Source organism: Nesoenas mayeri (assembly GCF_963082525.1).
Source record: "Nesoenas mayeri genome assembly, chromosome: 2".
NCBI lineage: Eukaryota > Metazoa > Chordata > Aves > Columbiformes > Columbidae > Nesoenas > Nesoenas mayeri.
In genome coordinates this window covers 141,543,540-141,569,794 of record NC_137543.1, presented here as the reverse complement: position 1 = coordinate 141,569,794, position 26,255 = coordinate 141,543,540, and the positions used below count along the sequence as shown (strand labels likewise).

Sequence of the window (26,255 nt, the reverse complement as noted above, 5' to 3'; positions counted from 1 at the left end):
CTTCGGGAGGATTCATTGTTAACTGACTCATTGCCTCCTTATTTGCCTTCCAGTCTGAGAGCTGCCAACACCTCCCACACTTGCAAATTCTAATCTAATCTTGATTCTATATCTTGATTATCTGTCAAATTAGAATCTCCTTGAAGAAGAAAGGAGTGGTATTATCAATAGTCAAAATATGTCAGAATCTGCAAGTGCAATGTATGCTTTGTTGGGTTTGCTTCATTTTTATTTTTAATAAATTTGACCCCATTCTACTTACCGTTTTAAAGAACAAATATTTGATTAGTTTTGTATTGTTTCTTACTGAGATTTCAGCAAGACTTCCATCACTACTTAGGTTAGAAACAAAACCCCCTGAAAACAGAATGTTTTTGTTTGGATTCTTCTAAAATTCAGATGTCCCTGGTGGTTGAGGGTGAAGGGAAAATATATTGGGCCACTAGTAGTTACTGAATTTCCAAGGAGGTTACTTTCCCCAGTTCCTGCACTTTCCTGAGTTCCTCCCAGCTGTTGAATTTGGTTGTTTGATGTGTGTGCCAGGTAATAGCCTGGAGAAGAGCACTGGCTGTTATATAGTGTCACAATTTGACAACGCTGTGTGGAAATGCCTGGTTGTACAGGGGTCTGAGTATAAAACAAATTGGAAAGCACTTGCAAGAAGTTTTTCATCAGTTCTCTCAGTTCCCCTCTTCCTTTCCCAGCCTTTTATTCACATTCGAACTGCTGTTAGATTTTCATATTAAAATGCTTTTCTTTTTAATTTTAAGCTTGGTGGTATTGATTTTTCTTACTGCACGTTCTCTGAATCTCTGGCAGAAGTCCTGGAGGGGATTTGGGAGCGAAGAAGAAGAAAAAGAAGCAGAAGAGAAAAAAGGAGAAACCAAATTCTGGAGGCACCAAATCAGATTCTGCATCTGACTCCCAGGAGATTAAAATTCAGCAGCCTTCAAAAGTGAGAGCCTGGTTCTTTTTTTAATTTAATTTTAATTTTGTATGTTGGTAGTTCTATGTTAACGTGTCAGAATTAAGCAAATGGTTACTGCCCTGAATAGAGACAGAAGCAAAGTGAGACCTTGTGTTTGCAGACTGTATGAAGTTATCTGGAGCGTTGTCACCACCACGGTGGTGCACTGTGAGAAAAGCAGAGGAGGAGGTGTTTTGTCTTTCTTTTGCAGCAGTTAGAACTCAGGTTAGTGAGAGCTTCTTTGCAGGGAATCTTAATCTGCAGTGGTAATGCTTTTAAATAGATGTTGTGTTTGATGGATCGCCTGTAGTTTAACCACCATTGAACTTGGCTTAGTGCAGTTTCAGTAACTTGCACAGCACAGTGCTGTCTCCTGTCGAGCATCAGCAGTAGGAGGGAAGGTGTTCCTGCTGTGCTAACCAGAGTCACTTTTGGGCAAACAAGCAGCATGTCATTTTACATAAAAAGCAGTAATCTCTAGCTTGGAGGTATAGACTAAAGAAACTTATTGCCACCTGAAAGGCCTCTGCTATGTATAAGAGTGCAAAGTTACATGACAGGATGTACAATCTTTGTGGGCTTTGTGATAAAATAGCATTGTCTATGTGCTTTTGACTACCGTGTTCTAAATGAACAATGAATAAGATGGCATGTTGGCTTTTTAATCTACAGCTATTTTCTCAAGAGAAATCTGAGCCTGAGAACTGAAGTTTATAACATGATTATAAGAAAGTTTATGGACCATTGAGCATGTTGAGGTAGTTACATTTGCTTTATCAGAGTAATGTGGAGAAGGTTACACCGTTATTCTAGTAGTACTATTCATCCTTTAAGATTTGTGAAGTACATTGGGGTTACCAACTTATTTTAGGGAAAAAGTTGTGTTCTGGTTTGTTAACATACTGATAGGTTTCATGTTGTCCCTCTAGATCTTCTCTGCATTACCCTCATTGCTTTGAATGAGCACATTTGGCACACAGGACACTTGAAAATATGTAGAGAGATCTCACGTACTTTCTGATCTCGCCATATGTTTTGATACTGTGTTTCTATAAAGCACATGGCATGAATTACTAATACAAGAAGACTTTGCAAGCAATAACCAACTAACTTCAAATTCTTTTACAATTGGAGTAAGGTCAGTTTTAATATTAACATAAAGACATAGTTTATTGCTGCAGTATCCTGGAAGTTCCTTGGTTCCCTGTTGACCAAACCTGTTGTTCCATATTTTGCCTCTAATTGCATTAAAAGAAAGATGCTTCACTTGTTTTGTTTTCATGTGCAAGATTTTAGTTGTGAGCACCTTGCAGTCTTGCACACAATTTCTCTGGTGTGATGTGTTTTACAGATATGGAAGCCTATTCTTGTTCAAAATTGTGTACTCAGGACGCTCTGTGATTATTTTATTCTCACAAGTGGTTTGGCCCAGTTTGTTAGCGATGATCCAAAACTTTCACTTTTATTGCTATAAGAGAAAAGGCTTTATTTAAGTCTTTCTCTCAAACTCTAGGCAGTTAAAGCATTTTACTGTTCTTATATGGCTTCTACTTTTCTCTAGTTGCAAATGCATCAGTGTTGGCTGGGTTTTTTTCACGCATTTTTCTGTCTTGGACAGCTTTCCCATTGTAAATTTTTTGAAGGCATCTTAGACTGCTGATCTGGATCAGTGTGGAGAAGTATTATTTATTTTCTCTGCTACCCAAGTGATATTTAGATTTTGTTTTCCTTGTGCTACGTGAAATGTATTACACCAAGAGGCTTTTAGCATTTGCTTGCTCTTGTTTGAAAAGAGGATTACAAAATATTTCAGAGGAACGTTACATTGTATACCTTACCTATAAGAGAATATATACAGGATCACCAGGTAATACTCAGTGGGGCTTCTGAACTCATTGAAAATGATTTTGAAAAAAGATTTTGTGGTTGGGTGAGTTTGTAAACAGCTGCACCGGTCTGGGGAAGAGAAAAACAGAACAGTGAGTCTGCTTGTCTTCTCCCTCTCTTATTTATGATATTGGACTTTTTGAAAAGTAGCATGACTGTAACCACAGCAGTAAATTCTTGTTAGCATTATGTGCTTACAGTGACCTTTAGGACACTGCCCATCTGAGAAGACTTTGATCTCTCCCCATTACAAGTCCCACTGGTGTAGACTGACCACACTGACACAGATGAAGCTTGCCTGGTCTGCAATATTATCAGTCATTATTGTTGTCACCAATGGCCTGCACAGCATAGTCACAGAATGACTTCACTTGGAAGGGACCTTTGGAGGCTTTTTTGACCAACCTCCTGCTTAGAACAGATTCCACTCAATCAGGGTGCTTAGGCCTAGGTCAGGTTCTTTGGTCTCCAAGGATGGAGAGTCCACAGCCTCTATGGGCAACCTCTTCCAGTGTTTGACTGCACCTTTGGTTAAAAAAAATAGTAGTTCCTTACATTTGAATGTACTTTGCTGGTTTGCAACTCATGGCCATTGTTTCTTGTCCTGTCATTGTGCTCAGCTTCCTTTATGTCCTCCCATTAGGCAGCAATAAGATTTCTCCTGCTCCTTTAACCTTATCTTCTTAAGGCTGGAGAAACCAAGATCTTTTATCTTCTCCTTGTGTGTGCTTCAGTTCCCCAGTCATCTTCGTGGCCTTCCACTGATCTTGCACCAGTGTGTCAATGTTTTCTTTGTAATGGGGAAACCAAAACTGTGAGGTGTGATCTCAGGGGTGCCAAACAAAGGGCAAGACTTGCTGGCCAGTCTTACTGGTACAACCCAGTGTGCAGCTGTCCTTTGCCAGCCAGCAAACTGCTGGCTCATGTTCAGGTCTGCCAATCAGGACCTCCAGGTTCTTTTCTGCAAAGCTTACAGCTTACAAAGCTTTCTGGCTTCCTGGCCACTCTGTGCTGCCCTCTGCCATTGCGTGGGCTTTTCCTGTCCCAGATGCAGAACTTTGCATTTGCCTTTGTCACACTTCATGAAGTATCTGTTTCCAGCCTGTCAGAGTAGCTTTGAATAGCAGCTCTGTGTTCTAGCATATCAAACTTTCTTCCCAACTAGGTATCATCTATGAACTTGTAGAGAAAGCACTCTTTGTCACATCCAGATAATTAAACAATATTGGCCCCAAAGTTCTCAAAATCCTCCCCCTTGCCTTCTTGAAGATGGTTGTGACATTTCCCTTTTTCTAGTCATAAGAAACCTCCACCAATTGCTGTAACCTTTTAAATTTGATCGATGCTAGTTGCAGTAACATCACCCTCAGATGCAACCGGTCTGGTCTTACGGACCTGTGCATGATGAGTTTGCTCAGTGGTCCCTGACTCTCTTTCCTGCTGTGGGTCATGGGAATCCCACAGTCTCTGTTATAAGGCTCAGGGACACCGAAGGTTTGAGTTCAGATCATGCCACCAAAACCGCGGGCACAAAAAGCATTGCCTACCTTTGCCTTGTTGTACAACAGTGCCCGTCTTGTGCTGTGAGGAGATATTTCCCCCAACTGAAATTAAACAAAATCATTCTTCTTTCAATTCATGTGAAGTTCTGTGTAGGTTTTTCTTGCTTTCCATTAAAGGAAAATAAAAAGAGTTGAAAGTAAACTTAGCTAGGTAGATCTCTGAATATGTTGAACAGAGAGGAGATTCCTCCTGATGTCCCTGGCCATGTTGTGTTTAGTATCGGGACATGAACTTTGTACTTTACATATGCTAGTAAGACCTTTTCAGAATGTAATTTGTATCTATATAGATATTGTTTTTTTCTGTTTTCTTCTTCTGAATGTAGAAAAAAAACATTAGAGACTTAAACATGCAAAATGAATTACAGCATGTCAGTTTTTATGTATGATTTCATAATCTTCTGATTTCAGAATTTATCTAGTGGCATTAGAAGTGTTTGTATCGGGCCACTGTGTAATAGGAAAGTTGATTTTTATTTGAGAGGAGTAACTTACGTCACTGTAATCTGGATCTAGAAAGAGGGTAGGTTTTTTTATGCTGCAATAGTGTTGCTCTAACGTGTGTAACTATGTTAATTCAAAGCTACTCAGATGACAGGTGTTTAAAGCATGCTCATAGGTAAAGTTTTGCAATAGCTACACTAATGAAAGAAATTGCCTAATGTTTAGGCAGTACAAGTTTTAATTATAAATAGAAAATGATTACCTGCTTGAACTACAGGCAGAGAGCCTTATTCCTTTTGTGGCTGAGGATACTAGAGGCAGATGCCCATCCAAATGAACCTTTGCATCATTATTACATGTAAATTAGTGTTCTTTTCAACACGTGCATCCTGGAAAGAAGGTGAAATAGGAAAATAGTGATCTATTGGTACTCAGTAAAAAAATTCTGGTTTGAAACCTCTGTACAGAGTTGCCTAAAATTTTCCAGTCCATTTGAAACTATTCCTTCCAAACCAAAATTTATTGCCTTGCAGTCTGGGAAAACCTGAACACAAGCATGCTGCTGGGAGGAGGCCTCCGAACAGGACTTACTGCTGGGGAAATTACAAAACAAAACACATAAGTAGATTAAAAAAAGAGAGAAAAAAATCCCTTTAGATTTAGAAGTCTGTTACCGTTACTCCTCTATACTTTCCTGTGTAGGTAAAATTCTCATTCCAGTTGCAGTTACTCAGAGTGATCAAAAATGAGGGTTTAAGAGCTCAGTTTAGAAATGCTTAGCCTTAGGTTTTATGCTTTTCAAATAACTTTTCTGTAGAGATTTTTCAACTTTTAGTGGAAAGTTGGATTATTTTGTCAGTCTGCTTTTATCAGTTAAAATTATCTTAGTTGTGAGTGTTGGCACTGTTGGAATTAGTAGCAAGATGGTTAACTCCTACATATGATACAATGCGGTAAGGTTCCTACTATAATAATTGCAGGCTAGTAGAAAGCAGATGCAATATAACTAAGGTTAAAAAGTGGATATTTGTTGCAATACAGTGTACCTGAAATACTCAACCGTAGTGAATTTAAATATTATTTTATATTTTATGTGTAAAGTACAACTTCAAACATCTCTGTGTGTACCAATAGCATCTTTAGATTTTTAGATAGCCATGCTGATCTGCTTTTTGCTGTTTTATTGGTTTTTACTGGAGAGGGGGCAGGGAATATAAGAAGATTTTTATTACAATACTGATACCCTGCCTTAGTGCTGCAGTATTTGTATTAAGAACACTGGAGTTTCATGGTTAAATGCAAGTGCTACTCAAAACTATTAAGTATTTTGTGAAGCTGCTTGTCTGTTTCCCACCTGTCTTTCCACCCTCCTGCCTCCCAAGGTGATACCTAAACTTACCATGTTAAGAAAAGTACATGAAAAAATATGTAACAGTACAATAAATGGACACATTTGTACAACTTGTTCAAGGTAAACATACTTAGTAAGCTTCCTCTTCCATTTATCTCTGTGTGCAGAATCCAGCCATTCCAATGCAGAAGCTTCAAGATATCCAGAGAGCAATGGAGCTGCTCTCTGCATGCCAAGGCCCAGCAAAGAATATTGATGAGGCTACCAAACGTAAATACCAGTTTTGGGATACGCAACCTGTACCTAAACTTAGTAAGTTTAACTGGACCTTGGCATAAGGTCTGTCTTACTGACCACTAAAAGAATGTGTGCTAGCTGTGTGGCGTGATCTCTAAAACAGGTATGAAGTTGGACTGTGTGTGGTAGAGATCCTTAATCTTTTGTGTAGTTTATATAGAATTCTTGCTGTTCTGTAGGAAGGTGCTTGCAACCCCTCCAAATGATATGCAACAAAATACGGTGTTAATAAATCTCATTCTGATGTTCTCTATAAAAATGGGAAATGCTATTGAAATAGCATTCCTTTGTATATTTTAGGTCTTAGCTCTTGAACAATAGCACACGGAACTCTTTTCTGCATCAGGAAAAATAAGATCTCAAAGTGGTGGCAAAGACTAAACTTCGATATTATGTATTTATTGCTCCCTCCATTTTAATTTCAATAGATAGATTTGCTATCACAGAGTTAATGGCGCTCCTGCTGTAGGTTCCACTATTTTCATGCAGCTGTAAGCAGCTAATGGCATTTCTCTCATGCATAAACACTTTTACTGCTGTGTGTTCACCTGCTTCCTCCACAATGAACACTACCTTGAGGACATGCTTTCTCAGAGTCCGTTTTTGGTTCTTGGTACCAAATAAGATGGTGAGGTGACTCCTCCTTGCCTTTGAATTTGCAAGGAATTTGGCAGATAACTTTTTATACTGATCTGATCCCTGATAACATGGTTGCAAAATCTTAGTTTTTCCCGGAGAAGATAGTTGCTGACTCTCTTGCTTTTTATGAGTTGCTTTCTGCACCTTCTTAATCTCCCTTCATTGCCTTCAAGTTAAGCAGTTGTAGATCTTCAAGTACCAACAAAACTTGGGAACCCCACAAGTAAAGCAATCTCAGCACAATTGCTGTCAGAGTTCTGTTCTGCAGGTTTCTCTCTGTGGCATTAGAGACCGGTGTAGAATAAGTAGAAATAAGGTAAAGTCTAAAGCACAGAAGCATTCTGCTCCTCTCTCCACAGGGCAGCATTTCACATTAATCCATTTCCGTAGCTTAATCCACAGTGATGTAATTTCTCCCTGACTTCCTTGCATACAGAAGTCCAGAGCAGATCCTCCCCTGGATGCAATATTTTCTACTGGATTGAACTGACCTGTCCTGGCTCTTCTCTGTACGAGCTCCAGCCAGATACCTCTGTAAAGTAACAATAGTAATTGTCACAGTAATCCTGCCTTGGTGGAGGAAGAGCCTATCTTGCAGTTTTAACTGCAGCTAGCAATCAAAACCACAATGGCTGCTTGCTCACTGCCCTCCACCCCCAAGTAGGGGAGAGAATCAAAGGGGAAGGGAGAAACTCATGGGCTGAGATAAAAACAGTTTAATAAGACAACAAAATAATAATAATATACCACTAATAATAATATAAAATAAATGATACAGCCAGTCCTGGAGAGGAGAGCGCTCTGGTCCCATGCAGCTGATCCCAGCAAGAGAGCAAAGAAGCAAAAGGCTGAAATGCCCAAAGGCCAACTTTGGGCAAGCAAAACAGCAAAAGACTGAATGAACAGAACCCTCAAACAGAACTGAACCAGAACAGAACAGAACTCCTCAGCCAGAAAAGCCAGCTCCAGTTTTACACTGAGCATGGTGCTAATGGTAGGGAGTATTTAATTGATCAACCTGGGTGTCAGTCAATCCAGGTACTGTCCTGCTTGCTCTCCTCCCAGCTGCTTTGCCTTGCACCTGCAGCTGGAGAGTTGAGAAAAGACCTTAGTTTCCTTGACAACAGCTAAGATATCAGTACGTTCTTACATTCTCTTCATACCAATTAAAAAACACAGCTACGCACTGAAAGGAAAACATTAACTCCATCTGAGAGAAAAACAATGTTATCTTGTTATTCTTATGCTAAATGCAAAACAAAGACTGTGCTAGCTACAAAAAAAGGAAAGTTTCTTACTACACAAATAAAATTAACTCAATTTCATTCAAACCAGCACAGCCTAGCCAAAATAAGTTGATGTGTAAATCAAAAAATACTCTGGCCATAACAAAGCTGTTTCAGAGCTAGTTCAGTTGTCTGTGCAGCCATTCCAGGAGTTCAGTTCAGGTTAATCAATATATCTTACAGCACTTCTATAGAGAGGAGAGTCTGTCACTTGCCAGCCTAAAATAACCAGTACATTGGCTCTAAAACTGATTTGTGTTGTTCAGTAGAAATACATGTTGTTGAATTTGGCCAGCAAGAGGTTTTGTTCTACATTGTTTATGAATTGCTTCTTGATCCTGTTGATGTTTTTTTTTTCCACTAAGCTTTTCCTTTATCTGCTGAGTGAACATATTTGAAAGTCTTCACTATTTGATATGCTGGATATTTTTAGATGGAAAAAAATAGCCTGTTGATTCAAGAAATAGCTGTAGGGATCTTTGCATTAAATTAACTTCAGAATCCTTCTGCCTTCTAGTTATGATTGTTAGCAATAGATCCTTTAGTTAGGCCAAGTCGGCCGTGTAGCTGCAGTAACATTTAGGCTGTTGGTAGTTTCTAGAGTTTGTGTAAAGATGCTGGTAATGATGATCTTCCAAACTGGACAGCAGGCCATAACTATTTGTCAGGATTGTGTGTCATTTGGGAAAAGTTTATACTACAAATGGACATTTGGCAGGTGCTGCTTCATAGAAGAGGAACAACTTCTGTTTATAGCTCTATACTGAGGGACCAGAGCTGTCAAGCCAGGGAAGAGATGAAAGCATGCTTTCATGTAGGATTTTTAGAACCAAGTTTCACATTTCACCAGCATCCCTTAAATGCCCTGGCTTTGCAGTGCCACTGCTTCTGAGTAATCCCGGTGAGTTCAGGTCTGTGCAAGTCGGTGGTAGGATCCGAGCCATAGCTTGTTAGCTGTCAGTACAACGTTTCTCAGGATGGGTCTTGTGGCTGGCTAAATGCTATGCATTTGCTGATAAACTGCTGTCCTGTGTTACAAAACATTTTATATCAATTGAGGTAGAGTATTTTTGTGCATATCTATAGATATTCTGATGAGGTGGTCATTAGTCTGAATGCTATCTGTGAGAATGAGAAGTAGTATGAACTAATACTACTGATTTTTTTTCACCATTTTTAAAAGCTTCGTGTTCCTGTGACATAATGATGAGAAAATAGATGATGTGAGTTAAATGCAGTTTCGAGAACTACCAGGAAAGCTAGCAATGTAACTGTTCTTTTTTATTGTTGTTCTTTTTCTTTCCTTCTCCTCCTTCAAAAGATGAAGTTATAACTTCACATGGTGCAATTGAACCAGATAAGGACAATGTCCGCCTAGAGCCATATTCTTTGCCACAGGGTTTTATGTGGGACACGTTGGATCTTAGCAATGCTGAAGTTGTAAGTAAAACAATTTTTAGATGTACCTAAAATCGCTGAAGTTAATTCTGATTGATGTACGTTGATAAATCTTTGGATTATTTTGTGTGTGTTTTCAGCTGAAGGAATTATACACATTGTTAAATGAGAATTACGTAGAAGATGATGATAATATGTTTAGGTTTGATTATTCACCTGAATTCCTTCTGTGGTGAGTAGCAAGTTCCACATTCTGCTCTGGCCGGAGTGCGAAGAAAGGTGTTTTTGTTACATCTTCTTAGGCAGTAATTTGTAATTATTTCTGTCATCAATTCTAGGGCGCTACGTCCTCCAGGCTGGTTACCCCAGTGGCACTGTGGGGTTAGAGTGTCTTCAAACAAAAAACTGGTAGGATTCATAAGTGCCATCCCTGCAAATATTCGTATTTATGACAGGTAAAATGCATCATTACTTTTGCATTTGTAAAAGAATAACACCATGAAACAAATCTTAAACCAGTATCCATTGCCATAGGGAATTTAAAAAGAGAGGAGGCTCACTGATCATAAAGACAAGAATCCGTTGTATGTAGCAGAGACTTTTTTTTTCCTCCTTTACCCCCCTACCATTGCAAAAGTTTATGAGCTCCTTACAGTGAGACCAGTAATACATATTTAAGCATTTTTCTGATTGATGGATGATACAGATAATGACATGGACTTTTCTGACCCTAGTGAGAATTATTTAAAGGACAGTCAGTCAGCTGGACTTCTTTGGCTGGGTCTTCCTACACTGGCAATTGTAAAGTATTACAACACCATGTAGCATGTGCTCGGATGCCATTCTGCTTTTTATAGTAGGGTAATTGTTTAAGTCTTGATAGAGCTCTGAAAAAGGAGTGTTGTGAACACCTTAGACACAGCTTGCAAATTGCACAATTTGCCATTGCAGTTGCAGTAGCATAGATTAGTATTTGTTGCAGATCTACTTTGTCACAAGCCAGTTTATTGTTACCTTAGTTTTTTCTGTCACGACATGGAAGACTATAATTATGCAAATGAAAATATGTAATGTGCAACTCTCTTTAACTTTTCCACTGTTTAATGTCCTTTTAGTGTGAAGAAAATGGTAGAAATCAATTTTCTGTGTGTCCATAAGAAACTGAGATCTAAACGAGTAGCACCTGTACTGATTCGGGAAATAACCAGAAGAGTAAACCTGGAAGGAATTTTTCAGGCGGTTTACACTGCTGGAGTGGTACTCCCCAAACCTGTGGCCACTTGCAGGTAACCTAGGTGATGTTTATAATAATATCATTTACTGTGGGAGTCATTTTAAATAACATTTTATGTAATTGGCTAGAAACAATAAAAAGCAGAAAATGCTGCAAAGAAAGTAAATGTTGTGGCCTTGACTAATCGAAAGGCCTGAGTGTTTGTCGGGGAGGGCGTGGGGGGTTCTTCTTCCCACCTCCCCCTCCCCCCTCCCTCCCAATGCCTTGGATAACACAGCTTCCCAGACTAAAATCTAATTTTTGGTTTGTTTATCGTACCTCAAATAGTCTAATAGAGGTTTCTCTCAACCTTCTGGTGGAAGCCATGCTAGCATTGACAACACTATATACCTGTGGGTTTTAATTGGTCTGGTTCCCTCCTGGGACACTTCCTGTTGACTTGCTTGCTTGCCAAAGGCAGCAGAGCATTTCTGGGAATTGTACAATTTGCTTTTTTGAAATACTTTCATCTTTCCTGGAGAAAGGAGGACTTCACCAGCATTTGATAAAGATCGGAAAACTATCACATAAGAAGAGTTGTATGTAATCCAGTACTATCTTGTTTCCTTGGAATTGATTTTATTTCTACTGGGAAAAGTTCAGTTTCAGCAGTATTAGTTCAGGTGTCTATCCTTCTGGAGGACAGGGTAATATTTGATTTGAAATTGTGTTTGTACCTATCAACACCAAAGATCCTGTGTGTCTCTGAAAGAAAGGATGGAAAAAACCCACATCCTGTGTCAGGGTAACCAGGGATGTTCTGTTGCACAATGATCTCCTCGCAAGAGGAGATCTCCTTCAACAAACTACTTAGATATGAGCAGAGGGTCCTGTCTGTACAAGAAAATAAATGATACCATGTAAGTATGGTGAGATTGTCCAGGGTATGGCAAGTACTAAATTGTTTAGCCCTGTGATTACTCATTTTGTCATAAAAAGCCTTTGCTTAGATTCAACATATGGTGGTAGCAGACATGTTCAAAAGCTATTGCTTGAATATAGCTTTATCTTTTGTTGCTCAAGCCTTTCACAGACACAGTACAAGCTTGCTTTGGCACAAATCTGGAGAGGAGAAGGAACAATGCAAGAAAGTAGGGAAATAGATGCAAGTAAAGCTGACGCTTAATATAATCTCATTGTTAATTCTATTTCCAGGTATTGGCATCGATCACTGAATCCCAGAAAATTGGTGGAGGTGAAATTTTCACATTTGAGTAGAAACATGACTCTACAAAGAACAATGAAGCTCTACCGACTTCCTGATGTAAGCAGCATGATTTCTAGAGAATCCCCACCGTTGTTATGAGGCCCAAAATAACCTTCCATCTGTCTCTGACAGCACAGGCTTTTGTATGGAAAGGCAGTGCATGCAGGACATTAAAGAAAATCTCTGGTTGATGAAAAAGACCTTAAGGGCTATTATAAACAGAAGAGACTATTGCTGGAAATGTAGATCTGTATATGGAGAAAATAGAAATGTTGATCTAAAAGCCCTAAACAAACAAAAAGAAACCTTGACTGCATAAACATGTGGGATTGAGTTGAAGATGCATAAGACTATTCTCAGTATGATTAATCTGATAAAAGATTACTGGAACAGGAAATTAACATTTCATGTCTTAAAATTCTTAGAGAAGTCCATCAGAAAGTTGGCTGAGCACAGTGAGATTGTTGATTCCACTGTAATTCACAGCTTTTTTCTGTTCTGTCAGAGAATGTTGTTCAGCAAGGAGCAGGCTCAGCAAAAGCCACCTCTGTGTTGTGTATTGTTTATTTGCATGGTCTGGCAAAAAAAAAGTGTTCTGGCATATCTAGGTTAGTTAAAAATATTTTTTCTCATGTTTGCAGCTAATAGTTAGGCTGGCAAAAAGCCCTAGGATGCATTTCCATGATAGGGCAAGTCACTGTAAGTAGCCTGAGATGTACTATTAAAAGATATCATTGCTGTAATTAATAGCTTGTAAAAGCTCCCTTTCTATTTAGATGGACTGCAGAATATCCTTTACCTGTACCATATTGGTAAACCCTTTTCTATTCAAACAAAACCTCCCTTTTAGTTAGGAAAAAAACCCCACTTTTTTCCTCACTCATAGTACTTTGTAATGATTTATCTGACTTTGGAGAATTGTGTCTGTTGGTTATATTCAGCTTGATGCTGCAGGGTCTGTTCCTGCTTAGATATTTGAGTAATACACTATGCACTCCTCGGTACAGAGCACAGGCCGCTGTCAGTGGGACCGGGTTCCTGGGCTGCCCGCACGCTGCCCCTGCCTGCACGTGCAGGTTCTCCTTTGCGGGCAGGGCAGCGTTTTCAGAGCTTAGGCATTAATAACCAAATTAATTAGGTTTTAATCTTGGAGAGCTAAATATAGCTCTCATCAAATCTTGAAGTCATTTTTTAATAGTCTAAAAAAGTGCAGTAGACAATTTCAAATATGGGTTTTGGTGGCAACTCTGGTACTGTTTCTCATGGAAACAATACAGGAAAATAATAGTTTAAACAGTAAGGATCTTACAGTATAAAAAGCGTAACTACAGAGAATCATTACAAACAACAGCAGTTGTACTGTGATCATCTTGCTTTATCATAAACCCCAGATTTCAACAGAAAAATAACTTATGGAAAACAAAGCACACATCGTATCTCATTCATAAAATATAGCAAAGGCAAACATGCCATACAGAGACATGCAAATAGAAAACAGGTGCTTTGAAAATAGCTTTCAGAACTAAGTGATATAGGAGTCCATATGCCTCAGGCGTTCATTTATTTTTAGATTGGACTTGGTAACATCTCCCTTGGAAAATAAAGGTTTGGTCTTTGTGCTAATGTTTTCTCTTTAGATCTTGTGCTTTGCTTCTTTTTTTTGAGGTTTTTTTTTTTCCTAAGGAAGGATTTAGGTGCTGTTGAGGATCATTACAGTCAGTTTCAGGCTGTTATCGTGTTATGGGTTCCTTCCAGCTGCTCTGTCCTGTCCCACAGCACCAAACACTGTTTCTTGCATTCAAACCTCTTTTCTTAGAGTCCTTGGCATATCATTGCCATTGGCATCTCATCTCCCTTTAAGAGGAATTAATCATTCCTAATCACTTGAACAGTCCTCACACATCCTCACTGAAGACTGTGTGCATACACCTATAGATAGAAAAAATAAGTTTTTTTCTAATTGTTCAGTCTCTTGAGCAAGGAGCTTTCTGAAAGAGGTAAATTTGGCTGTGTTTAGAATAAGGACAGAGCTCGTTTATCTCTGTATGTCTTTTCCTGACTGAGATCCTGAGCCAGGATACTCACATGGATTTGTGCCCAGTGCAGCTTGATGTGTGTGGTAGAGAAACAAATTTTAGCCCAGTTCTGTACACTTTCCCTCACTGCTGGGGCTGCAAATAATCATTTACTGGTGGCCATTCTGAGCGTTGCTGGGGCATAAAACTGCTTTTCCTCCCATCCTGCTCCAGTGTACGCCTGTAGAAGAGGGTGGAAGGCTCAGAGGGAGCTGAAATTAACCTTGTAGTTCTTAAGGAGGTTAAGGATCGTGTTGACAAGTCAGGTGAATACCCTTATGGATTCACAGCATTTAAAAATCTAGACTATGTGTTATTGCGGAGGCAAACTGCAATCCTAAGCTGCTCACAAAAGCAGGAAGACTAAAATGAAACACACAGGCCAGAGCTGTGGCAAAACGTGCCTTGGTTTTTGATCTGGCTGCATAGTATGTGAATAAAAACCTCCCCCAGGTATTTATTCCTTTTGAGCAGAGCATAATCAGCTACACTAATTTCAGGCTTCCAGTAATCAAGTCTTTACCTGGCTGCTCCTGCAATTGACTTTGCGATGATTAATGTTGTACATGCCCAAGTGTGTAGCTCAGGCAGAGGATGCAGGATAAATGAGCTCTGAAGAGAACAAGCCTTATCTTCCCTAAAAGGAAATATTCAGGAAAGCTAACAAAAGCTGGGGAGAAATCTTTAATCATCTTTGCTTGTTTAATCATTAATTGCATATTACTGGAGAGCAATTTTTTTCCTCTTCTGGTGTTTAAAGTCAAATAAATAACTTTATTTGTTAAAATACTGTAGCTTTTTAATTTCAGGAAGCTGTAAGTCACAAGAACCCTTCTTGTTAACAGAACAGCAGTGGTGCCTGTTTAGAAAGTTCATTTAGAAAGGGAGTTTGCAAGTGTTAAGAATGGGTAGATTTTTTTTCTGTAAAATAATTTGTAATTAAACTTTATCAGCTGACTTTGGTTTATAGCTTGACTGTAACTTTGATAAGTTTGAATCACAAGTGTTCTTGTCTTCAGATTAACTTCTGATATGCAAGTTGCTTTATGTTTTGTTTCAGTGTCTGGGCCTCAGGTAGTTTAGAAGGAAATAGGAAATCAAAACTGACCTAAAAAAAAAAAAGCCAAAATATGTGGAGTCTGGGCTGTTGGCAATAGTATCTCTTTCTCTGGAGAAATTAAGTTGTTTCAGTAATGAAATATAAAGATTAAAGTGCCCCAGACTGTCTCAATAATTAGAATAGAGGGAATTCTGATTGAAAGCCGTGTGTAAAATAGCATAATGAATTAGGTGGCTGGAGTAAAGTAGGCTAATAATGAATGCATTATAGCAAGTGGAGTGACTCTGCAACCTACTTTCAGCCTTTGCTGTGTATGCAGTTTTCCTTTCAGCATCTTAACATTGATTTTTCTTTTGTTACAAGGCCACAAAGACTTCGGGTTTGAGACCAATGGAACAAAAAGATACTAAAGCAGTACAAGAATTAATCAATACTTACTTGAAACAGTTTAATCTTGCTCCAGTGATGGATGAAGAAGAGGTAGCTCACTGGTTCCTGCCTCGGGATCATATTATTGACACTTTTGTAGTAGAGGTAACGCACTCTGACTACTTCTATGAATGTATATGTGAATGCCACTTACAAAAGTTAATATCAGCATCAAGTTTTTGAAATGCGGACAGTATGAAAAGTTGTGCTATAGGTAGAATTTGATATCATTATTCCAAGCTTTGTTCTTTGTATTGCATTCTGTAAAGGAGAATGTTTGGTTATGATAAATTGCAGTGCTCTTGTAACAAGTTATTTTAAAGAAGAATTTTGAAATCTCAGAATACCACCATCTTGGAAATATTACAGCAAAGGACCTTACATATTTAAAAACAACCCTTCCACCTGTATTATTCCATTTTTTTTCCATAGATATATGACATCATAGTAAGCAGTGGTCTTCAAATTTCCTTCTCCAGAAAAAAAGGAAAAATTATACAAGACCGAGATAAAGATTTGGTCTGAATTCAGTATCATTCTCAGGTGTCTAACTGCCATACACCAGTTCATAATCATTTATTTTTAAAACCAATTTTAGGGGCAGCTGCTGGAGGAATTATGTTTTTGAAAATGATCGGCACTGACATCCTTAAACCTACCAGCTTCTCCCAGAAGCTACAGCTTGTGAAGCTCAGTGTTCCCTCACTGCAGCCTGAATTTGTGCAGGAGTCTCAGCTGAATGTAGAAACTTACTGATGCTGGAGATAAGAGCTCCTGCTCATCGGTTGTCATTGTCCAAGTTTAGCTTTCTGCTTACTTTGCAGGGGGTCTGGTGCTCATTGGACTCTTCCACGGTCTAATTTAATGTATTGGTCCTCCTTCTTTCTCCACCTCCTCTTCTCTCTCCACCCCCTCCTTGAGTTGGTTTTTGGCTTTGTTATTAAGTTGAAGCCTACGGAAGAGTCCACAAGCACCAGGAGCAATGTGAGGGACAGGACAATTTCATTTTGGCAGTGCCATTTCAACTGAGCAGTGCAGTCTTCACTTGCTTGCTTTACACTGTCTCTTGAACTAGTTTTTCACTATACAAAATGTAGATTTGTTAGTGCTTAAAATATTTTTAAGACCTTCATGACCTAGAGAAGGTAGTGTCAGATTTAAGTCATCTTTGAATGTGCAGAGCTAAAACCCTAAAATACTCTGTATAGTTCCTGAATTAATATTTTCATTGTCCTTACTGAATTCAGTGAGTGACTTAATAGCTTTTCTGTTACTTGTTAGTTTATCTCTACTAGAGAATCTGTACCTGCTCTAAGACAATAGCTTTTTTGCCTGTGATGGGTTCAACTCTTTTACTTTTTACTGTATAAGTACAATCAATGTAAGGATCCACGAGAGGTCCTTCATTGAGCTCAGAATAGTGGGTATGCATCACTAAGAATAAAGCAAACAAGCAGAACCAACCATTTGTGTGTCTCCTTTGCCTTATCTTCTCAGAGATACCAGGAGACCCCGTTGGAATAAGAGCAGTGAAAGTCTGGGTGGTTCTTTTTTTTTTTGTTCTCAACATGTCAGTCATAACCCATTTATTAATTATTTCCTATTTCCCACTAATCTACACTCTTGAAGATGGTTGAACTGCATGAGGTTTGTGAAACATTAAGAAAGTTTATGTAGGATACTTCTAGATTTCTGTTGAAGTACCTTTTTGATAACTACTGGTCTTATTAGAATTTCAGTGTGATTTAGCACTGTTGTCTAGCCAATGGATTGTGCTTATTGATTAATCATCACTAGAGCTGCTTTAAATATGTTTTGTATACAAGCACAGTATATTTTTTTCTGCTTTTAGAAAGCTGAGAAAATTATTACTCAGTGTGAACGTCAGTTTAAAAAAATCTTAAAAAAAATAAGTTTAGTTGGTAAAAAAAAAATCCATACTTATTTTGAAAGTGTGCTTTGTTCATAGCAGGCTAAGCTTGGGAAACAACCCGAAATGCTTTGGCAATTTGTTGTCAAAATGTTATTGGCGTAATAGACTAGAAAAACCTAAATGTTTGTTACCTTTTCTGAAGTGACCATTTCAGGCTTCAGTCTCGCTTTGATGTAGAGATACATCCTTGGCAAGACTTCAGTTCCTTCAAATCTTAGCCAAGATTACCTATTATACCATAATAGTTACGGTGTGCAAAACTGTGCCGCATTTATTACATACTGTTTGTAGAACTGAGGTGTTAGCCTAAGCAATAACTGAGTGGTTACTTCTTACTGGTGTTTGTTTGTTTGTTTTTGGTAGGGCTCAAATGGTATTTTAACAGACTTCCTGAGTTTCTACACATTACCTTCAACAGTGATGCACCATCCTGTTCATAAAAGCCTCAAAGCTGCCTATTCCTTTTACAATATTCATACAGAGACTCCCCTCTTGGACTTAATGAATGATGCACTCATTATAGCTAAATTGGTAAGTTGTGGTTTTTTCTGCTTCTTTCACAAAAGTATTCTTAGGAGTGGTGGTGAGGTAAGAACTGGCAGCAATTTATCTGTGCCATTGCATTCTGGTTTATGTTACTGTCTACAGCACAGAGTGCAGCTGAGACGTATGCAATAGATATTTTAAAATATAAAACACTGTGCTTGTTTTTCCTTTTTACTTTGAGTGATGCTAGAGAATGACAAGTGCATGAAGATCAAGTGTTTGCAGTAGCTTGAGCTGTGTAAACATCCAAGAGCACATTGATGACCATAATCACTAACTACCAGAAGGATGGAAAGCGTCACTAAAATAGTTTCCCTTGGAAATTAGTTAATAAGTTCTATTAAATGCATTATTTTGCTTGTTTAAACTATTTTTTATTTCTAGAAAATTGAAAAGTTTATTTATGCCAGTTTTATGATTTTATCTTGTTACTAATTGCTGCCTGTAAAGCTCTGTAGAGGGTGTAATTTTGTAGCTTTTAAGCACATCTTCATGTGTGGAATTACACTGATACATGATTTAGCTGAATGGAGGAGATTATAAATGCAGTTTCTAAACATAAGAATTGTAAGGGTTTAATGCTGTCTGATGAAAAACTAATGCTCACTCCTTAATCATCAGAGTTTCACGAGAGTGCAGTTGCAAACACCGATAGCAACGTAGCCTGTGGTGACTGAGCTGTGCAGGTGATGCACATCCCAGCACTCTGAATGAATTCTCAGAGACCTACTTAACCCTGGCAATTGACGGCACTGCACAGGCTTCATCCAGTCCGTGATATTTATCCTAGCAAGCATTCCCAGCACGCTGCCGAGCACAGCGTGTTTTCTGCTCCCCACACGTGCAGCTTGCTGCTCCCAGCTGGAGCGTTGCTGCTGCGCTGTTGCGCTGTGGCACCGCCAGATGAGTGCTCGGTGCGAGCCCACGCGAGCCGTGCTCCAGGCAAGCATGCTCAGAGCTGCCTGCGCTGCAGGTGGCACAGGGAGCTCCGTGTTGGTCCTGGACAAAGGCAGCGATGGTTGGCAGAGGCTGTATCAGTTCAGACCTCAGGCTGCAGGAAAGCAGCCACATAGTCTTCAGCTTGTCTGTCGCAGCCATGTTCGTGCAGCGCTGCAGCTGAGCGCTGTCTGTGATCTGAGGCCCGTTGAGCTATAAGCAGCATTGAGTTTAACTGTTTGGCAAGGAAAATTCCTGGATAGTCATGGGGAATACAGAACCCCATTATTCAGGCTCCAGAATAATACCAAAGGAACAGAGACAGACTTTGAAAGGTGTTAAGACACAGGAAGGTGGCTAGTGTAATTTTCAGAAGTGGCTAGAAATACTAGTACTAGTTATTCTAAAAAGTCTGAAAAAGTTGGTCTCCATTCGAAGTGTGGCATAGGGAGCTGAGTGGTTGGCCATGCACTAGACCATGGATGGAATGGGTAAAGAAGCACTGATGTGGTACAGCTGCAGGGCTTTGCACCTTCCCCTGCCTAGATTCCTTTCTAAATGTGACATGAGATTCCTTTATTTTAAATGGATCGTCATATGGTTAGAATAATGGGGTTTAGACACTTTTGGAATTCTAAAGTACCTGCTGGGCCTGCCTGCATCATTCGATGCCTGATTACATTTGCAGGTCTGGCACTTGGACTTCTACATGAGGAAAGGTGAGGCAAGGGAAATGAAAAATGCACTCCGCTTCACAGCTTTTTGTTTACAAATACACTCAGTCTGGCTGGGATGGAGTTAACTTTCTTCCTAGCAGCCCATATGGTGCTGTGCTTTCTGTTTGTGACTAAAACAGCGCTGATAACACACCAGTGTTTTGGCTGCTGCTGAACGGTGCAGCACAGCCTCAAGGCTTTCGCTGTCACCCCCAGTGAGGAGGCTGGGGAGGGGACACAGCCAGGACAACTGACCCCAAATGCCCAGAGGGATATTCCACACCATATGATGTTGTGCTCCATAATAAAGGCTGGAGGAAAGGAGGGGTGGGGAGGCTCGTGGTTATGGCATTTCTCTTCCCAAATAACCATTGCATGTGCTGAGACCCTCACTTCCCAGGAAGTGACTTGTCATCTGCCTGCTGATGGGAAGTCATGAATTAATTCCTCTTTTTGCTTTGCTTGTGCATGCAGCTTTTGCTTTCTCTGTTAAACTGTCATTACTTTGATTCACAAGTCATCTTACCCTCCTTCTGCTTTCTCCCCACCCTGTGAGAGGGGAGCAAATGAAAGGCTGGGTGCGTGTGTGGCTCTTGGCTGGGGACAACCCACCACAGTCCTTTCTTTACTTTTACTCCCAAAGAATGTATTTTGGAGGTACAAATTCGACCCAGCAAGTTGCATTCAGGGTTTGCGCATCAGTTTAACGTTGATTTTTATCTTCATATTACACTATATAAAATTAGCTTAGAACTAAATCTAGTAAAATCTTGGCAATTGTAAGAAAAAATGCCTGACCTCCAAAGGAAACCCCAAAATTTGGAAATATGCACTTGGGTTCCATGTATTCTGCATGGAAAGAGTAGCATAATCCCCCTAAAACCCTGTGTGTTTTGTTGTTGAAGCTGACACTAGGTTTCTAGATCTGGAACAGGAGGGAGCTCACAAGTTCATTTCTGAGTCTGCTCTAGTGTCCTGGCACAGCTGTGGAGCAGGGATCTTTGAACAGGAACTTGTTCATACCTCTCGGAAGATATTAACCTGAACCTAATCTGCTGATGTTTAGATGCTGAATTAAAACTACATGCGTAGACTTCATAATTTATTTGGTGTGCTTAATTGCAGAGCTTCATTAGTGTGTCTATACCTACGGTGTGTCTGTATTCTCCCCCACTTCCCTTCCTGCCTTCTGAGATTTCTGTTATTACCTCTTACTAACTTGGAATATTTCATAATTTACTTCTTCAGATGCCAAGTGTCAAATCCTTGCCACCTTATTTGTCTTGTTTCTGCATGTTTTTCACAGCACGTTTAACTTAACATAGCTTCATCTGCACACAGATGTGTAAGGTAGTGGGGAACCTTGCTAAACTCACTGTCCATGCTTTGACTTTCCATCAGTTTAGAACTATTTTAAAAAGAGCTTAAAGTATTCTTCTTCTCCAACCCCTTTTTTTCTTAATATGGGGTGCTTATTTAAAAGAAAAAAAAATACATCTAGTTTTTATACTGAATAAAGAATGTTCTTTACCATCTTCTTGTGCTTAAGTAACTGAGTGTTATTGTTTTGTAACTTATTTTTATCTTAGAGTATAGAAAGTCCTGCTGGCAAACTGCCTTTGTGCTGTTAAGACTCTGGGAACTTAGGTCAGACTCCCTTGCACTTAATTGCAAGTAAATTGATTTCTATATCTGGAACTCCAAGCAAATTCAGCTGTTCATACCTGATGATTGTCACTGTTATATTGTTTGTTGAGTTCTCAGTGAGTTAGGATTGAGTATGTTTATGTTGCTACATAAAACCCTGAGACTAATTTGGCTGTGTGGCGGTTCTGAGTAGTGAATTTGGGAGGCTGGTGGAAAGAGGAGACGTTAGAGGGTGCAAGAGTAGGGGAGGGAGAGTAACATGAAAGGCTGGAGTTCTAAAGGCAATGACATTTTGGAAAAGGACCAAATCATAAAAATACAAAGTTTATCATTAACAGAATGACAAATGGCTGAAAACCACCGTAAGTTGTATTTATATGGTTTTAGCTGGAATAGGTCATGCGTGTCAAAACAATGCGTGTGACTAAAAAATGCATATCTGTAAGGATAAAATAGGGGATAATGCTTTAGGGACTCCTCAGACATTTATCCCTGAAAGTGACTATAAAATTCCTGTCCTTTTGCAGTTAATCTTCAAGTAAATTTCTGCCTTATACTTCACTTTTTATGGGGAGAATTTGTGCGTGTACCTAATTTATTTATTCCCAAGTCTTTTTTTTTTTTCCATTTAATTAGCCTAGTCTCTTGGATATTGTTATGCCACTGTCTAAAGTATCATTTGTGCATCATTTGAAATTTTAAAAAGTAAAATTAAAAAAAATGTTTTGCTATTGCCAGAAAGGATTTGATGTGTTCAATGCACTAGACTTAATGGAAAACAAAACATTCCTGGAAAAACTCAAGTTTGGGATTGGAGATGGAAACTTGCAGTATTATTTGTACAACTGGAGATGTCCTGGCATGGAATCCGAAAAGGTAAGGGAGAATAACAGAATTCAGAAGCTTCTTTTTTTAGGTATAATGATGCGTTAATCTACACTGGCCAAAATGAGCCAAAGTTTTAAAGTACCTTTTTTAATTGGTCGTATTTAAGATCCATAACTGAGGTGCAGAAAACTAACGATGTTTAGATTTATTGCCATACTTGAACTAAACTACTGTATTTCTCTTTTTCCTTTAGGTTGGTCTTGTATTACAATGAGGACACTTACGTTTCTAGAACTCTGAGGTCATTGTTTGAGTTAATTTGATCTCCATAACTCTTGGATTGGTATTTTCAAGAGGAACAAAAAGCACAACATCAGTGATACTGGAATAGTCCATTAAACCTGAACAATGAAGACATCCATCTGTGACCAAATTTATGCATTTTCAGATAGATCCGAAGGTCCATGAAACTCTTTTATTGCCCATGAAAAGAATAAAAGCACATTCATTTAAGTTTCAAAGCTTAGCTTGCACCTTGATGAGAAGAAGGTATTTTTTCCACTCTGTAGAAAAAGACTGTTTTGTACAAACTGAACTTCAGTGGTGGATTAGGGTACAAAAATATTTGCTATTATGTGGATGAACTGCTGCATTTCTATTTATTAAGTGGTGGTGTATGTTTGTCAGTGTAACAGAATGAAGGATACAAACTTGGGTATCTTTGCTTATTTACTTAACATGGAGATCATCATTTGGGGGCAAATAATGAAGTACGATACGTTTGTAGCTCTATGAAAGTCCTGGATGTTTTTGTAACTGGAGCAGTATGACAATGTACTGGTTTAACTAGTGCATTTGTTTCTCCAAAAGCAACGCTGCCAAATCAATAAAAATACAGATTTGTACTTTGATCTTCAATAGATCAGTGGATTGATTTAACAGTATCGCACTGTTCAGTGCAGGTGTTAACTATGTTGCTGGATTGATAATACATTACTGTACTTAATTTACAGTTGTGGCACAAAACCTTAGTTTTTCCTCAGTAGAATAACATCAGCCTGTGTGTAAAACTAAGAATTTTAGTAGTGCTTTCAGGATATTTATAGTCTGAATGTTTTCAATGCTTCTGCAAAATTGCACATATTCCTTTGTCTACTATGATTTCCTATGAACTCTGTAATTCTAATGAAAAGTATCTTGTGTAAATACGTATTCATAAATTGTTCCTGGTAGTGTTTTTATCCTGACTTTGGAACAAGAAGTTTTGCTATAGATGTGGCTGGTGAGCAGAAGGGAAATGCTCCACTCTCAGTCCTCGGAAGTCTCTGTGCTGCGCTTCCGGAATTGCAGGAGGGCTCATCTTTGGTGGTGGGGAACCTGGTTTAATTCCCTCATGAATGCCTGGCAAACAGAGCGGCTTCTGAAGCACTTTACACGCAGCGCAGCATGGCGTCATCGCTAGGTAAGATGGCTCACAGATGCTGCAGTAACGTGAGCACCCGGAAAATCTGCGGTAAGAAACTGTTCTAGCTGAAAGTGCCAAATTGTGGTAGTGAAGCCTCTGTGCTGTGAGCATCTTTTGAATGTGACTTGAATATCTCATGAAATGCAAATGTCTACACTTTCCTTTTAAACATGCCTGTAATTCTGACAGCAGATTTCGCTGAAAGTTGATTTCTGTACTTGAAAACATCAATTTAGACAAAGATAATCTTGTCTCTTCTTCGTAACTGCTAGCCCTACCCATCTCCTTACAGCGGTGGGGTTTTTCTTTACTCCTTCTCCTTTTCCAGTGTGTGAATGGTTTGTGGTTTGGTTGCTTTTTCTTGCTGAATTGTGGTCAGAGGATTCTGCCCTAGAGACAGTGAAAGACTTTCCCTTATTGCGTTATGGATCTGTGATTAAAGTATCTGACCCCTTTCAATCAAAGGAAGGGATTGAACTTGGCTTGTCTGACCCCTGGGTGTGCACCAGCTCAGGACCTCATGCATTTAAAGGGGCTTCAAAGGAGATCTTTCAGATGTCTAGTGATGCAGTTGGGCTTTACGACTTTGGCCATTCTGGTACCTGACTGCTAGTAGCAGCCATAAGAGATGGTGCAGAGGGAGCTTTGACTCCCCGTGTGAGGCCTGAGCAGAAGTAAGCACCTCAAAATGTAATCGATGGTAGTGATATCTAAGGTAAGAACAAGGATTTAATCTCAGCTCCATTGAAGACTTAAGTTCTTTACTCCTAAAAGGCAGGAAGGTTCCTTCCCAGCTGGGTGTTCACATTGGAGCTTGCTGGGATGGGGAGGAGGTTCTGCTTCAGCTCTGAAGGCAGAGCCTTGGCAATCTTTGGCACAGCTCTGTCCTCCTGGCTGAGGTACTTTCTTGCTAAGAAATGGTCATGGCCCAGCTCTCCCTAATCCGGGCAGGTGGGCTTGAATGCAAAGTGAATGATACGCTCATGTTCTCTGCCTTCCCTTTCCTCAAAAAAAACGCAGGTGGAAGAAATAGTAGGCAGACATTTTCTTCTCTCTTCTTCAAAATCAGAAGGCAAATCCTCCCCAGTACTATTGTGTGGAAAAGCACTGAGGCTACAATGGGACCAAATATGTCCAGGTAGAAGGTAGGCTTGAACCTGGGTTTTCTGCAGCCTGTCTCTCTGCCCTAACCTGGGGGTAACTGCACGTGAAGGAAGGAGCGTGGCCACTTCTGATGCTTTCTTCTGGGAAAACTGTGCCGAGGGGTAAACTTCTGTCTTATTTTCTGACTCGCACCGCGTGCTAATTTTGGGGAAGGACGGCAGAGTTGTGCTCCAGCACTGTAGCTGACAGAAGAAATGTACAGATGAGGGAAGCGGGCATCTGAGCTTGAGTGTTGGGGCAGTTTCTGGAGCTGCCTCTGTGAACCCGTGTGCTGCCTAACAGCTGTGTAATCCAGTGTGCTCTCCACTGTCCCTGTTGAGTGCTCAGATGTTTTGGCCAGCTGTGCCCTTCACCTCAAGTGCTTTGCTGAAGTATCACAGCATCAAAAGGGTGTGAATCTTGAAGGTGTCTCAGGCTGGAGCCATGGGATACAGCAGTTACTCAGGAGGTCGAAATTGTGGCAACTCACTCTCATTTCTTAACCAGGTACTTAACTAACAGTTATCTGCATGGGTGCCACTGCCAGCAGCTCAATAGCAGAGGCTGTTCTGTTCTTTCCCAAGTTGAACCTGTCTGTGCGTTAGTCTTGCCATGGACAGCCACCAGGTAAGACTCCTCAGAACCTGGCGGACGGTTTCACAAAGACCGGCACGCTGAAGGCTCGCTCCACCATCTGTCCCACCGGTCTTCTGAGCAATCTCATTCCTTTCCCAGAGTAACGTCTATCTGCAGAGGGGATGCAAATCCCTTAAGAGACCTATGGACATGGGCAGGCAGCAAAACGCTTGAAAGATGATTGCTGCGCTTATGTGCTTTACCAAAACTAAACCTCATGCTCCATTTAAAGGCTGATTTAAATGTTACTGTTAGCCAGCATGGGAATTAAATACAGTAGTGCTAGCATGACTTCAAAATTTTAGGCATCCAAAAAGCCAAAAGAAAGGGCATGGAGGAAGGACTACAAAGCAAGGCAAAAAAACCCCCAACCAATCCACCCCTTACCTCTTGCCACCCTCAGCCACAGAAGGCAAAAATTTTGGCAGGAAATGTCTTAGTTTTGTTTAAACTTCAGGGAGCATCATGACTACAGAATCACTGCTACTGCCTCCCTTTGCAGTTAGTATCATGAACTGAAGTCACTTCTA

General features: G+C 39.7%; 1 protein-coding gene and 1 long non-coding RNA gene across 2 annotated transcripts; both read left to right on the top strand.

Moving 5' to 3' along the window:
* Nucleotides 1-836: 836 nt before the first annotated feature.
* LOC308037116 lies at nt 837-9,839 on the top strand. The gene is made up of 3 exons (XR_013921727.1): nt 837-955; nt 6,379-6,523; nt 9,755-9,839. It is a non-coding gene; the product is annotated as an uncharacterized lncRNA (long non-coding RNA).
* A 15-nt stretch (nt 9,840-9,854) lies between these two features.
* Nucleotides 9,855-22,409, top strand: NMT2 (N-myristoyltransferase 2). Its single transcript, XM_080338635.1, has 8 exons — nt 9,855-9,873; nt 10,170-10,286; nt 10,947-11,117; nt 12,260-12,368; nt 15,810-15,980; nt 18,172-18,339; nt 19,979-20,009; nt 22,392-22,409. The coding sequence occupies exons 1-8, from the start codon at nt 9,863-9,865 to the stop codon at nt 22,400-22,402; spliced, it is 789 nt and encodes a 262-aa protein (XP_080194761.1). The 5' UTR covers nt 9,855-9,862; the 3' UTR covers nt 22,403-22,409.
* Nucleotides 22,410-26,255: the final 3,846 nt, after the last annotated feature.

Coding starts and splice junctions, on each gene's coding strand:
- NMT2 (XM_080338635.1), top strand. Junction 10,287..10,946: donor AATATTCGTATTTATGACAG/GTAAAATGCATC, acceptor ATGTCCTTTTAG/TGTGAAGAAAATGGTAGAAA. Junction 11,118..12,259: donor AAACCTGTGGCCACTTGCAG/GTAACCTAGGTG, acceptor TTCTATTTCCAG/GTATTGGCATCGATCACTGA.